General features: G+C 41.2%; 1 protein-coding gene across 3 annotated transcripts in view; it reads left to right on the forward strand.

The window, feature by feature from the left end:
• Positions 1-7,842: 7,842 nt before the first annotated feature.
• The window catches only part of LOC139966811 (uncharacterized), a 58,610-nt gene continuing 49,691 nt past the window's right edge, over positions 7,843-16,761 (forward strand). For 2 of the 3 annotated variants that reach the window (XM_071970174.1, XM_071970176.1), the window contains exon 1: positions 7,843-8,278. In XM_071970174.1, coding sequence (XP_071826275.1) covers positions 8,092-8,278 — 187 coding nt within the window. In that variant the 5' untranslated portion in view covers positions 7,843-8,091. The remainder of the gene's footprint in view (positions 8,279-16,761) is intronic. The other variant, XM_071970177.1, reaches the window with a different exon arrangement.

The raw sequence follows: 16,761 nt of genomic DNA on the forward strand, positions 1-16,761 counted from the left end.
TATTTGTGTCTAACGAAGACACATCCAAGGTAACTAACAGAGTTGATAAGGGAAGATTTTTTATTTCCCCAATTTTCCGGATGAAATCCGTAGTGTCCTGCACATAGGACGGTAGGGCCGAAACAAGAGGTTGGATGAGGAGATCCACGAACTTGGAAATTTTTCAGTCGCTGTACCATTACCCGATATTATGGGTCTCCCGGGATTGCCTTCTTTGTGAATTTTAGGCAGAAAATAAAAGCGACCAGGTTTTGGGTCGTTTTCCAGGAGGTTTTGGCCAAACTTGCGGTCAATGGAACCGTTAGAGACTATCTTTTGGATGACTCTTTTCACGTTTTGTGTGATTTCTTGAGTAGGATCAGAATCTAGGAGTTTGTAGTGTTGAGGGTTGCCGAGTAGTCTGTTTGCTTCCTCTCTGTAGAATTGTTTGCCCATAGCGACAATTGCAGAACCCTTGTCGGCTGGCTTGATGACAATGTCATCGCGCTTCCGGAGTTCGTGAATGGCCTGTCTCTCAGTTTTGTTGAGATTGTCGCGAAAGTCTGGGGCGGAGGTCTGTGTTTTAACATCCTCTTCAATGGCCGAAATAAATGATTCAAGAGGCGCACAATGGGCCTTGGGTGGATTCCAAGAGCTTTTTGGCTTAAAATTGGAATGCAAGTCGTTGCTTTGTTGCGTGGTGTTATTGCCATTTTCGTCGGCAAAAAATTCACGGAGACGTAAGCGTATAGATAGAACAGATTTAGGTCAAGAGAAAGTTTCAGAGTTAACTTGCCGTGGTTTAGGGCAAAAATTTAGACCAGTAGGTTTGTTTCTCCTGCCGAGAGTTGGCAATCAATGGTAACAACTGCACTTTTGGTGGTGTTGCATGCGGTCTGTATCTCTTTCCGACGGAATCTGCGAGACCTGGTTCTTTTTGAGGTTTCAAGTTGATTTCACCAGAGGACTTAACTCTTTGGGTGACATTATCCCTCTTCAATTTGTGACATTGTCTTGAAGCTAGGGTATGTGAGAGGTTCAAGCAAATTTTGGAGATGGAGTCAAGCTTTCTTTCGAACTCGTTCTTGGGGAGTTCTTTTTGCAGTTTTCTGGTTTTGGAATCAATTTGCTGGCTAAGTTCGTGAATGGTTTTGCGACAAATACTTATTTGCACAGCCATTAATTCAAGCGAAGCATTCTTAAGGATTCCTTTCCAATTGGCAAAGCTGTCGCTATCAGAAAGTGGTAAACCAGCACGGACCTTGATTTTAAGTCCTTTTGGTACCGTTTTGTTTTTACAGTATAGTCTGTAGTTGTAGCTGTATTCTGGTAACCATGGATGTTTCTGCCCTGTACACCAATATCCCCCATAGCGAAGGTGTCCTGGCTTGCAATAAGATGATGGCGTCTAATGATGTCACCCAACATGATGAGATCTCGCAGCTCATTAAGTTTATACTGGAGCATAATAATTTTACCTTCAATGGTCGTCATTATCTGCAAACCAAAGGCACAGCCATGGGTACCCGAATGGCCCCCTCATATGCTAATATTTTTATGTACTACCTAGAACAAGAATTACTTTCTTCATCCTCTTACAAACCATGTCTCTATGTACGATATATTGATGATATTTTTATGTTATGGGATAAGGGCGAACAAGAACTTGACAACTTTTTTCACGTTTGCCAATGATTTTCACGATTCCATAAAGTTTACCACCGAACGGTCCACTAAGCAAATCCCCTTCCTCGACGTACTCGTCATGATCGATGATCACAAAATAGAGACATCGGTGTGTGCCAAACCCACTGATAGGCACTCTTATCTCCACTTTAATAGTTTTCATCCCCGCCACACCAAAAATTCCATTGTCTACAGCCAGTTACTCAGATACCGGCGTATCTGTTCACATGACCAAACTTTTCTCAATAAGGCCATTGAACTGTTTGAGTTTTTCCTTCAAAGGGGATACCAGGGGCGGATCCAGGGGGGGGGGGGCCCGGGGGGCCCGGGCCCCCCTTTTTGAAAATCCTGATTTTTTTTAATTTTTTTTTTACCGCGTTCGAGGGAAAGGGCCCCATGCGTGATCAGTGGCGTAGCTACGGAGGGCCTGAAATTGCAGACATGAGATCCATATTTTCAGGCTAGGTACATGCTGCTTAGAATACTCGGGAAGTGCCGTTTCCGGCCATCTGGGGGTTTGTAAAGCCAAAAATTTTCTTGTACGCTCCGCGCCAACCGATGATGGCGCTCCGCTTAGATAGTCTTACGTTCAGGCGCGGCTGGACCAGTCAGACCCCCCCCCCCTGTCACAAATCCTGCATCAGCCCCTGATATGTCATTGAATATTCCACAAAACAACTTTTTATGTCCACGAAACTGTCGAAAAACATGATTTTCACTACTGGTAGAGATATAAAATATTGGGAATTCTAAATTTCCTGCAAACATGCGGCTGTGCCTGTTCAATACTCACTACTGTATCGCCTTAAAAAATGATGAGTGGAAATAGTTTCTCCAGGACCGTATCGTATCGTGGGTATCGAGTGCGTCTGATATACGAACGTACGTAGTAGTACGTATGTACGTACGTCTATGATGATATGCACTGTACTGTACTGATAAAAACATAGGTGAATTTCACTCCATGGGAGTGATCACTGAGCACATTCCGGTGTAAGAGTGAATTTCCACTCCATTGGAGTAAATCTTAACTCCTAATAGAGTTATATTCACTCATATTAGGAGTGAGGGTTAACTCCAATAGAGTTAAATTTCACTCTTAATTTGAAGTGCGCCGAGTGATCACTCCAATGGAATGAAATCCACTCATTTGTTTTTAGACTGTTGCTAGATATATGAAGAAGAAATTTACATACCAATACATGTTATCGGTCATCGATTGGCACAAAAAGCCAGATTCTGATGACAGCTGCCTCAAGAAACCCAATAAATGGCCTAATAAGCACCGAGCCACCAATGTGGACCATTACCGAAACATCGATGCGTGTTAGTCTTCCACCCCCTTCCTCTAATGCTATTTAAGTCCACATGTGGGCATATCCTGCAAATCTACCGGTAGCCCACAGGGGTTTGAGTTGGGAGAAAGGCCTTGACAGCTTGAAACGACCAATGATGCCAACTTCCCTCAAGCTAAAAGTCTGGCTGAGTTGGCAAGGCCAGTCAGCATGAAAGAGAAAAAACTTTTTTGCATTTCTGTCACCAAAGTTGCACATCTTTTTGGTTGCTATTTTGCCTCACAGGTGCCATCTCCTGCGATCTGGGGGGTGCTGAAATCTCAAATTTTCTCTGTACGCTCCGCGCCAACCAAGGTGGCGCTCCGCTTAGATAGTAAACTCCGCCCCCCCCCACAAGAAAGAACAGCCCCCCATGGCCCCCACTCAAAAAATCCTAGCTACGCCACTGTGCGTGTAATTTTCTGTAAAATAAATTTGCAAAAAGAGTACACCATCATTCTGATAAAGTGAAGGTGAGAGGGGCACTCTGACTGCATCAATAGTCTCCATCTGGAAGGGGGCATCCAAGATGAAATGGCCTGGAGTAGCCTGGTAAAAAGTAGTTTGCATCACCACCTACTCCCCAAAGACGTAAATCCCAGCTCATTGCTCGAAATTGCAAATATATGCCCGGCAAACCATGAATACATGATTTATTGGAAATAAATTTTACTCAAAACTTTCACGAAAAGTAGCACCAGATTGCACCGAGGACCTCCATATTTTGTGAAATTTTCCAAAGGGGAGGGGGGCACCCACTCCCCTTAGACCCCTCCCCCAGGACGACAATTAGGCATTTCCCATCTGGGCCCCCCCCTTCGGCGAAATCCTGGATCCGCCACTGGATACCCATACCGTATACTTAACTTCCACCTCAAACGGGTTCTGTCTCTACAACGTTCTAGTCTCCTTACCTATCGTAAAAAATCTGTTTCAGATAGACTACCCCTCGTTGTCACCTACCACCCCTCCCTTCGCCCCCTTTTCAATGAAATCAAACAATCTTGGGGCACTCTAGGTTCGGACCCCACAATAGCTGAACTCTTCAAAGCCCCCCCCCCCCCCAGTCATAGCATATAGACAACCCCGCAACATCCGCTCAGTGCTGGTTCGCACTAATCTCGCCCCACCCAGTAATGAACCTGACAGTGGTAACATCCCCTGTAACAAACCTAGATGCTTGGTGTGCACACACCTCGACCCCTCCCCCGCTTTCCTCCACCGGGTCTCAGGCACTACTCTGAGACCTGGTAGATTTGGTTGCGACTCAGCCAATGTCATCTACCTGCTGTATTGTTGCAAGTGCCCCCAGGTCACCTATATTGGCGAAACCAGCACAAAGTTCAGACTCCGCTTCAATAATCACAAACTAAGTATCCGCAATAATAACCCAGGTTTCCCTGTTGCCGAACATTTTAATCTCCCCAATCACAACTTATCTGACCTCAAATTTGTCATTATACGGCTTCTTCAAAACCGCTCATGAAAGAAGCAACCGGGAACTAAAAACCATCTTACGCCTCAATACACACAACAATGGGCTCAACAGGGATCTCTCTTTTATGAGCATACATGCTAAGCTAAATACAAATAAGGTCTAGTTTCTTCCATTTCATTAGCACAACTGAAGAAGAGCCGTGTAAACGCTCGAAATATTTTGTTACCTATTTAACGTTCTAAGTAATAAAGTTGGAAATGAAAGTATCATTTTTTTCCATTTTTTTCTTGTGGATATTCTTAACTTTCCAACACACGCCATCAGACATGTCTATATATATATATATATATATATATATATATATATATAGTCTGTATATATAGTCTGTATATATATATATATATATATATATATATATATATATATATATATAGTCTGTTCAAAGTATCTCTTTCGAGATCCGGCTTGAATCACGAGTTGATTTCGAGTTGGTTAGCATCATGTTTGATCTCTAGAGTAAAGCAAAATATGTCACCAAAAACAGAACTAGTATTGTTCGATACAGGTGACAAACGCCTACAGTGGAATTACGACCTTCCTTACCGGTTTCGAACCTCTGGACATACAATCAGCGTCCATAGCCTAGTGGTTAGGGTGTCCGCGTACAGAGCGGAAGGCCCGTGGTTCGAATCCCGGTGGAGGCTGAAAGTTTCTTCACTGTTCTTGATTTTCCAACTCATTACGATTTTCATTTATATATATATATATATATATATATATATATATATATATATATATGCAGCAGCTTGCCCGAATCATTTTCAAATTTTTGCCCGACAATTCCATGATTTTCTTTATTTAGCATCATGATGCCCGAATATTTCCGTGTAACACCACCGTAAGCGCAGCTCATCTGGGCTACCACGCTTTTTGAACCATCGATTTCTAGTCAACTGTATACCTGGACATCCCCGACATGAGTGTTTATAAGAAACATTTTCTTTTTCATGGATGGTGGGGGGGGGGGGGGAGTGCCTACAAGCCTAGAAGTACAGGTTTATCATATTCTTTGCTATATTTTATACTTTTTTGTGAGACAAATTGCAGTCTCACCCGACACAGCGACATTATCCCGCCTACGTGTCGTTGAACAATGTATGTTTTTCTAGAGGTAGCTGAGTACTGTGTTAAAATAATAAATACGGTTACTAAATAGGAGCTTAAAAAATATACTGTCCTATTTTTCCCCTTCAAAGTGATGTTACCATTTTTTCTTCTTCTAATTGGCAAATTTGGGAAGTGTAAATTTCTAAAACGTGAGATTATAAAATAAATAATGTTTAGATGCAACTTGCAAGGCCTCAGAAGTGCCGTTTCCGGCAATCTGAGAGGCATTTTTTGCCAAAAAATTTCTTGTACGCTACGCGCCAACTGATGGTGGCGCTCCGCTTAGATAGTGTCACGAGAACTTTCGGGCACAACAATTTCTGCCCCTCCAAACTGAAATGGTCCCGTACGCCTATGTATATATATATATATATATATATATATATATAATATATCATGACGCATATGTGTGTATGGACGCCCTAAACAATTGTAAAATTGTGCTATTAAACCAACTGTGGCTGGTCTTGAACTCGACCGAGTCGTCGGGCAACATGGCTTAGCCCAGGATCTATATGCGAACTGCACTAGACATATGTCTTTCGATGCAACACTGTCATGCAGAGTTAAAATGTTATACAACGCGAACTGAATGCTAATTGTTACCCCACCCCTAGTACCGTAACTCATACAATGAATCTAAAAATAAATTCCGCATGCGATTTGAGAATTGAGCACATTTCTTGTGAATATCATGTAGTGGATCCAAAGGCGTATCATTGCCGGGGGGGGGGGGCGGACGCACCCATCACTTCTTGAGATTGTTCCCATCTGCATGAAAACGCGCGCCCCACAACCCTACGCCCACCCCTCTAATCGCTTCCCGATGAGTTACAAAACCAGACCCATCGTATACAAAAGTCTACTTGGATTATTTTTTTCCCTGATTTCTTTCTGCAGACGCCCATGCATTTCCCCAAACTAATTTTCTAAGCCACGAGATCTAAATTTTAAGGAGGTATGGGAGCATCATTGGGTCTGGGAAATGTTGTTTCCGGCGATCTGGGAGGAGTATTTGCCAAAACTTTCTTGTACGCTACGCGCGAACCCATGGTCGCGCTCCGCTTAGATAGTATCAGAGAACAGATACGCGTCCCCACCATTATCCAAGAATGATCTGCGCCCATGCACCAATTTGTTAACTGTGTCTGAATTTTCCAAATTTCCCTGACAAACATTCCTAAACATGGAGGTTTTTCTGTATTGGCTGTCCATAGATGAAATTTTGTGCAACATTATGGGTATGTTTTGAAGTGAATTAATTTCACGAGACTAGTGTGAATTTTCAAATTCTGAACGAATAGTGGGCTTAAAACCTTGAAAAGTGGGGCTGACGGGGTATTGTGGGCCGCGACGTAGAATCACCTACAAAAGCAATGATCCACAGGAGATGCGATAAGGTCGAACATGATGTGTGACTGGTGACAATCTTCACAAAGGTTACGGATGGAGAAAACATATATTGGGAAAATACTTGGTTACTCAGGCAATAGTGAACATCTAGTTGGTCATTTTCAAGCCCGAGATGTGCCATTTCCGGTGATCTGGGGTGTGTCAAGACCAGAAATTTTCTTGTACGCTGCGCGCCAACCGATCGTGGCGCTCCGCTTAGATAGTAATTCGCGCCTCCCCGGGTTACAAAATCCTGGATACGCCCCTGGTACGTACTTACACTCATACACAAGAGATGTACAGACATGATAATAATCATTAGTGACAACATGCTATACCGGTACGGTCACAGCAGATCACAGAAACGACCACGAAGAGTCATTTACCTCATGCAGCATGTGTTGGATGAAGTTTTAGCCACCGCCAAATATGATTTGGATAAATAACCTCACGCATTATTTTCAACAAAAAAACTATATATTGGGGGATATTAGATACTATATCCCCCACCTAAAATATTGGGGGGGGGGGACATGTCCCCCGGTCCCATCCATGATCGCCGCCCATGTATATATATATATATATTATATATATATATATATATATATAGCATCTCGAATCAAAATTTTAAAATCTACCGTAGTAATTATTATTGGTCATTTCTCTCTTTTTTTTCTCTTCTTCACTTTTCGCTATGACGTAGGCCTAGGCAATTCACATACGTTTAATGATAAATTTTTGTGTTATATCGAAATACTTCTGAAGGAAATGAGTGGATCAAATACGCGGATGTACAATTAACAGTAGGCACAAACAACATGTTGTTACTATCAATTCCTATGGTAGTTAATGAACTCCGCGCTACATGCCTGTGTTAATTATAATCGCTACGTACATTGCAGAGCCGTACATACTGTAGACATGCGGCTCTGACATATTTTATTCCATAGGCCGCACGAATTATTCTGTGCAGTGTAGTGTAGTATTAGTACGGCCCAAGTTTCACAAAGGTTTTTAATATTATGTATAAGAGCGTTCAGTGTAAAAGAAGGAATAGTTCGTCTGTAAACCACGTTCATATTATTGCTGACAAGAATGACTGACATCGGCCAAACGGTGAAGGATGCAACGCGCAGATTGAAGGCGTTTACTGCCAACAACGACTTCGAGATTTCTCAAGGGTTGGTAAACGAACTGGGTGAAATATATGAAGCACATACTAATCACGACGAGAATGGACAGACAAAAATAGTACATGCTTTTGACTCAGAAGATGGTGCAGGTATGTCACGACAGGATGCAGCGTATATGACCTATACAGTGAAAATTTGTGTTGTATGAATCAAATAAGTGAATTTTCTTGTACACCATGTTGTCGTTATTCTCGCTGATGACTCCCCTCGCTGAGGTGTCGCAGCTGTGTGATTATTGTAACTTCATCAGTGAAGCCATCACTATCATTCCTTTATTATATTATTCGGAAGCATGATCATGACACTTGACAGGGTTATCGACAAATTTAGTATACCAACGCACAGCTACAATGCCTTTTCTGCTTTTAAGCCTTTGCCGTACACTATTACTGCGCGTATTACGGGAATTAGTCTGGCTTCACAGTTGATTTTCTCTATCGGTTATCTTCGAAGGAGGTATAGACTAAGAGGCATAAATAAATTAACAAAGAGAGATAACACATAACATAATTCAGATGGCTGTGGTCTGAGAAAATCAATGACTCGCACTGGGAGGAGGAAGATGTGGGAGGAGGAAGGTAGACTAGTTGCCACTATCTCCCATTACAGACGATGGCTCTAGTTGCAACCAAGTCACAACATACAACACGCAAAAATATCAGTGAACAGAGTAACAGTTTGTATTTCAAAGTAGATGATGACAACACCATTGAATTGGTTAATCATACTAAATATGGGGGCTGGAATAGTCTTCACTGTTCTGGATTTTCCAACTTTTTTTTTTCATTACACATAAAGCATATGTTACGATTGTGCAGAGGGCATCCCTGGTGCTTTTTGAATCTGATAATGTACACAGAATTACCACTTTTTGAGGCAAGCTAGCAATACTTATGCAATGAATGTGCTTAAAGGCATTGAAGACTCGCCCCAAACACTGTGCCGCGCTCTGAAAAAGTTAACTTTCTGTTGCTTGCAAGTCAAGTTTTTTCTTGTCGCTACAAAATGCAGACAGTAATGAAACGTGATACCTTGTTATCTTTTAACTAGACCTGAGATGTCCATCGCTGCTAAATGTACACTGTGTTGTGGGTATTGACCGTAGCTGTACTGTATGTATTGACTGTACACTAGTGTCTAATTACTGATGGTAGCAAGCTGTGTGTGTATTTTCTGGGATGGATGGTGGTGTCTAACACTTCTGTTACACCTCATTCGAAACTAGGTCAGATTACCGGCATGAGACGTTTCTTTGTGCGTGAGTCTTCACACCCTTTAAAGTGGTAAAACAGATATACTTGTTAAGTCAATAAAGATCAACACACCACAAAAATTCCACTTCATACCCGTTTCCTCATTTGGGACTCATCAGACGAAGGTATGAATCGAACACCAGACCTTTATGTCACAGACCCAAGTCTGTACCAATCGACCACAGTTAAGTGGAATTATCCATCTGTCTGTCTGTCTGTCTATCTATCCATCTATAGATATATATATATATATATATATATATATGCATATATATTCCAATATATTTTCTAAAATAATACTCCTTATTTGTCAATTTTGAGACATATCTTATTTCTCTGCTTTTGTCTGATAATATTTTCTTACATGGATTTTCTTTATAATGTAAAGTAATAATAATGTAACAGAGCTCTAGTCTAGCAGTAGTAGGCTACACTCATACCATGCTGTCAGGTCATGTGCTACTGCTCAATGTAGTGAGCATTTATGGCAACCGTCATATATATTCTATTCAAGGCAAACAGGGCTACATGAACCGTCTGGTGAGAAAATGTCATGAAAAGAAGATGTAGACTACCAGAGAGAGTGCTGTGCAATTCCTTCCCATTTTTGCAGCCTTTTATGAAACTTGAAAATTTGACAGTTCTTTAGGATGTCACTCACCCCACTGAAAATGCATGCAGGCAACATTGGCGATGAACAACTTGCTGTACTGTGGTAGATTGTATGCATACTACAGGAATAGCTGTGGGGGATATGGGGATGATCTTCAAAAAGCACTGAGCTAATAGAAAACGTGTAACAGCATATCACAGGAATGGATCCAGGAAGGTTATTTGTCTTAAGAATTCAGATCTACCAGCAATATGTTTTGTGGCAATACTGACAATACTCTTAGTATGATGCTTATCAGGTTTATTCCAGAGGAGACTAGAAAAGCTGCCTGCAGTGCTCTCAAGGTGGTGTTTTTCCCATCACACGAAGCGCAGGTTCTCGTACAGCATTTAGTGCGGTCGAAATTTTACGTGGTGGATTCTCCATCGCATGATTTTATTCAAGATGGTGGCTTAAGTTCTTCATTTACATATTTGGTTGTGCCCCTGTGGGATCGCAGCCAGTCAGGCAGTGTACGACCGTATGGCAGCAGTTTTAACATTTACCTTCCAATTCTATTTAAGCGCATATATTCGACTTAAGTGGAATTCAGTCTAAGAAGTTTAAGGGAAATAGAATTTGACTTAAGTAAAGTGTGTTCCACTTATGTGAAGTTGAATTCCACTTAAGTAGAAACAAATGTTCTATTTCACTTAAGAATGCAAATGCAATTTGAATGTAATTAAGTAGAATACGATTAAGCTAATTCAATTCTACTTACGTGAAATGCCATTTCACGGAAGTAAATATAGCCTATTTTACTTAAGTGAAATAGAATTCCACTTAAGTAGAATTGAAAAGTAAAATTGCATTTTACTTAAAGGCATTCTCTCAGCTAGGAAATTTTTAGAGGGCGGGCCAATTTCATAGGTTTCGCTGGTACCCCGTTACTCACGTGATACGGTATTTGTAATATACTGCCACTGTACAGTGTAAATCCTGTATGTAAATATAAGTAATGTGTAGCACAGTTTCATGCAGTGGTAGCATAACACACGTAACATGTATATTGCGGTCCCGTCGCCGCGCTGTTTAGGTGGAAGGCACAGGTTGCTTTATTGTGGGTCCCGATGCCAAAAGCAGTGAGCGAAAAAGGGACAGAGAATTGCAGGCATGAAAAGTGTACTTGAGCTGCTACATACGTGAACTGGGTCTCCAAAAACGATCTACTGGAACAGAGATCGGGGATCGACAAAATGACCAATGCTACCTTCGCGGAGCGTTTACTGGCATGGCAGATCATACGAGAAGGTAGGCAGCAAATTATACTAACGACTAACGTTATATATTTACTATTTAGGCTACAGTATACTGTTTTCGGGCCGAAGTGTTTGGTCTACTGTAGGCTGCCTTGTTATATTGTTCAATAGATCATGCTAGCTAGGCCTACTTAGGAGTAGCTAGGCCGACAAACTAAGGCAACTAATACACCGAGAGGCATAGGCTAGTACAGCCAGTATTGCAAAGTTTGGAACACTGCGAAGTTCAGACACCCCTAAGAAATACACAATTTCACCATGACAACCTACAGCAAGAGCCAATTGCACAAAAAACTACGAAGCTACAGTTATTTTCTCTCCAAAATTTTCCAACCATATCAAGTATAGTTTCAGGTGATTTATACCATGAGATATAGTTTTGGGGTGTTTTAAGGCTTAGGTGTCGGAACTTCGCAGTGTCCATGCTACTGCAGTGCAGGCTGCTGTACTAACTGTAGCCTAGCCTAGGCCGAACATTTCTTGAAGTGTTATTTATGCTTTTCTACTTATATTCGCCTAGTAAGCATTATCAGTATGGAAGTCTGCGGTATCATACTGTATTGTGTTTGGTTTATGATTCGGTAGCTTTGCAAATTATGAATAGGCCTTAGCCTACATCAGTGTAATATGGACATGGATTTGGTAGGGAGATCTCCCCACAAGAAAATAAAACTCGAAAGAAATGCAACTTCTCACGAGCGGAGCAATAGCAAAAGTAGGACTACAGTACTGTAGCCTAGCTCCAGGCCCAGATTTATAAAATGATGCACCATGCAGGGCCTACCTCAATTTGGTGGTTATTCCTGTCAAGAGCATTTTTTGATCTGGGCATATATTTGTAACTGTAAACTTACTAGTATGCAGTGAGGTACGTGAGGGACAGGGGCCTATACTCAATAAAGTAACTGTTTTCATTTCCTACTCTAGTTTACCAGCACAATTATAGAGTTCCTTGCAACAAATAAATTAGTCTGACAACTTGAAAATTTACTGCATATATGCACGCATGGTCATTCTCAGTTATAGACTACTAATTTGTTGTAGTCATTTCATTTTTGTCTTCTTTTTTTTTGTCTGAGCATGGGTTCTTAAGTGGTGAAATAACCTCAAATCTGCTGAGCAACTCCAAGATGGATTAAGTTACTAAGGCATTGGGTTCTTTTTACTTTTTTAAGTCTAATATGCATAGGCTAGGGTATTTACTTTGCTTCACTTGCTTGTCAATCCGCATAGCCACTTTAGCTGTGGATGATTCTTTACTTGCAAAGAAAAAATGTACGCATAACAGGTGCGTATCCAGGGGGGGGGCGTTGGGGGCGCGCGCCCCCCGGGTAAGAAAAAGAGGAGAGAAAAAAAGAGAAGAAAAAAGGAAAAAAGAGGGGGAAAAGAGGAGGAGGAGAGGAAGGAAGGGAAAAGAAAAAGAAGAAAGAGAGAAGAAGGAGAAAAGGAGGGAGTAAAAGAAAAACGCGAAGACACCGGGAAGAGAAAGAGGAACAGTGACATCATTACAGCGCTGAAGGGTAGCCAGTGACGGATCAATGATTTCGTAAAAGTGTGCCTCACCCTACCTCTTACACCGACAACTCCATTTTTTGACGTTTCCATTTTCCTCTCTCACTAATGATCTATATATATACTATATATGGTCTATCATAACGCGTGTGTAGAATTGTGCTATGAAACCAACTGTAGCTGGTCTCGAACTCGACCGTGTCGTCGGGGAACATGACGCATTTTGGGATGGGGGCGACCGCCGCCCCCCCCCCCCATTCAGCATTTTTTTAAATGATATCGCTAAGTAATTTCAAAATAGAAAGCAACTTACAAGGCCTGGGAAGTGTCATTTCCAGCGATCTGGGAGACATTTTCGGCCAAAATTTGCTTGTACGCTTCGCGCTAACCTATGGTGGCGCTACGCTTAGATAATTTGCCTACAGGCTTCGCCCTTCCCTTGGCAAATTCCTCGCTACGCGCCTGTTCGAATTTGTAACGCAAACAGCAGATATCACATCATATCAGTGAGCATGAAAATGGCGTTCCAGGATGAAAATCCTCACAACTGTCCGACTTGCCTGAGAAAATAACCAAAAATTTTCGCGTGCGAAGCGCGCGTTCAACGTGTCAATGTCAATATCATATAAGCAAGCATCGGTTATTACATCGCATGCCATCATGTACCGTACGGTCCGTTCAAATTGCGCAGTATACCGCGGGATGCTAATGTAAACAACGACATGTCTCATGTAGATGTATAAAAAGCATGGAGGTCCAATTATGTCAAAAGTTTCTTTTACATTAGTAATGGCGAATTAGGGACTACACCCCCGCCGCGCAGTGGCGGAGCGTCCATACGGTCAGGGGGCGGATGCGCCCTTTGACGAACTCAAATGGACTGCTGGCGCCTTTTTCAGCTCTTTACCACTTTTTACTTATTCTAGATTATTGACTTTTTTATTGCGCTCTCATCTACTTATTGACATTTGTCACATTTTGTTGGTGTAATTTGGCGATGACACCCTATACTTCGTTTATCTGCAAATTAGCCAGGCCCTGAAAGGGTCATTTCCGGCGATCTAGGGAGTATCTTTACTCAAAATTTATCTGTGCGCTACGCGCCAACCAGTGGTGGCGCTCCGCTTAGACAGTGTCGAAAGCGCCCCTACAGACCATTCTCGCCCCTCCTGACCAATACCCCTAGCTCCGCCACTGCAGCCGCGCCTCCTACGCCTATGTGTGTGGTGTTCGCTTTCGGAAATATCTGCTATTTTTTCATTTCCTTCAACCAAGTTTTATAATAGCCATTATAAGAGGTTTAATATTTGTACACCAATAAATTAACTGTGTCTGAATTTTCGAAAATTTCTGACCAACATTCTGCATCACACTTCCCTCTACTCGTGCAATTTTGACCGGTCTGTTAGGAGTTGAAGGTAGTTTTTCTATATTGGTTGTCCATAGATGAAATTTTGTACAACATTATGGGTATGTTTTGAAGTGAGTTTATTCACGAGAAATGTGAATTTTCAAATTCTGAACAAATTTGGGGCTTAAAACCTTGAAAAGTGGGGCTGACGGGTATTGTGGGCCGCGACGTAGAATCACCTACAAAAGCAAAGACCCACAGGACAAGCGATCAGGTCGAACATGACGTGTGCCGGGCTGACAATCTTCAAAAAGGTTATGGATGGAAAAAAAAAACTATTAGGAAATACTTGGTTCTCAGGCCAAAAGTGTACATCTGGTTGGTCATTTCAAGCCCGAGAAGTGCCGTTTCCGGTGATCTGGGGGGGGGGGGGGGGGGTATCAAAACCAGAAATTTTCTTGTACGCTGCGCGCCAACTGATGGTGGCGCTCCGCTTAGATAGTAATTCGCGCCCCCCGGGTTAGAAAATCCTGGATACGCACTTGCATAAATTTAAACTCTTTCTATCCCAAATTAGAGTATTGCCTAATACTCCCAACTTGGTATTAACTTAAAAAAACGGTAGCGGCTACCTCTTTTCCTGGTAACTGTAGTGTAAAGTGATATAAGTAAGTTTTCCAAATGGAAGTCAAAACTCAACAGCCTTCTCAGAAAGAAGCTACACTAGCTCTACAGGCGCCTTTGTTGAATTAGTGAAGGATGCTGTTCACACATTGATGCATTCATAACATGATAGTTTGCTATCATCGTTGTTCAATCAGAAAATCAAGGACAACATAAACAAATCAATGTCACCAAATAATTGTGAATGCCACCATTTTATGTTCGACAAAATTTATCACATTTAATTTAAAGGATACACCATGATATTTACATGGTACAGTATTCTGCAATTAGTCTTATAATCTACTCAATCTAAGATGTAATGCTAAAATACTAATCTACTATAAAGTGTGCTGGGTCCATTATATTCTTCTCTATTGTTCCAATAATTTATGTGGTTACCATGTGATGGTGTGTACTATTTAAGTCACATATTGCACAATGCAGTTGAAACATTGTCTAGTGGATTACTCAATCTCAGTGTTGGTTGAACTAACACATTATTGATCGTTCTAATGGACTTATCTGTTTAACTCAAAATAGGCGGGAATTATTGATTCTCCTTAGTATGTTTTAATCTATTTTGATTATAAAATGACTATTAGAATTGCAGATGCCAATAATGCACAGGTCTAGCAATTGTATGACACACCCTCAGACCCCTGGAATAGGTTAATTTTGATTTAATTTTGAACATGCATCATAGTGAAATTGACACATTGTTGAATGTCTTTGACATACACCAAATTAACATTTTGATCAATCATTTGCTGACCATGATGGACCCTGCATGGCACATTGATGCACACTGACGCACATATTGTAGTTGTAATGATGCACCAAATGTGCGCTTTGACGGACCCCTTAGTCACACAATTCATCGGACATGACGCACCATTCCGGGGGGTCGTTGAGTCCGTCTTACAATAATTGATAATTTCATCATGATATAGAAATTAAAGACATTTGCCAAAATATAACAACATCATAGGCTTCATAGCTCTACACATAATCTGATAATGCAGTTCTAAAAATTATACAAAATGAAAGTGATACTACTGATTTGTGAGAGAACTAGAATGGTCGCCCATAATATACCATATCATGTTTCTATGTTATCTTTAAACACTTCATTGTTCAGGGCACACCTGTAGAATATTCCGTAATTTTTAGTCTTGGAAATTAGCAAAGCCTAGCTATATTTTTGAAAGCAATTATGCATCCCTGAACTTCATGAAATTTGGTGACATATTAGTGTATGAACAAGCCTACTGGGACATTGCCATTGTAACATCAAACGTTATGACATTTAGTGTATGTAAGGTATTAGTAGATGAGTTATAATACTGCAGGTGTATAGTACTAACATAGAAATAAGAAATATAATAGAAATTGTTGCACATCACTAGTTTAGGTTTGCACTAGATTAGTAAATGAACCATTCTTGAATCCTTGCAGAGTTGACACTATACTGTAAATCATAAAGCAGATGTGATGAATTTATGCTGCCAATAGCAAAGTTCTGTAACTAGTAGTGTAATTACTGTTCTGTGTTGCAAAATTGATGTGAATTGTTGACTATTTAGTGAAGGGCAAAATGTGGTATTCAGTAATTTATGTTGGAAGTTATATAATTCACTATGTCAGGAATGTGCTCACACTGGGCGGCTGCGGCGCCCAGCAGTTCTGAATGCCGCCCCGCACAAACAGTATTTTAACCTTTTTCGCCCAGCACTTTTTGATGATAATTTAACAAGTTTTACCATAACCAAAATCTGGGAGAATACATGGCACAGAATAGGAAATATAGCATCACCTAAGCATACTTCATGTGCAAAATTTGTCCAGTTGGGGGGGGGGGGGTACCGCACCCATGAGATCC

The sequence above is a fragment of the Apostichopus japonicus genome, chromosome 4 (genome assembly GCF_037975245.1).
Source record: "Apostichopus japonicus isolate 1M-3 chromosome 4, ASM3797524v1, whole genome shotgun sequence".
In the NCBI taxonomy this organism is placed as follows: domain Eukaryota; kingdom Metazoa; phylum Echinodermata; class Holothuroidea; order Aspidochirotida; family Stichopodidae; genus Apostichopus; species Apostichopus japonicus.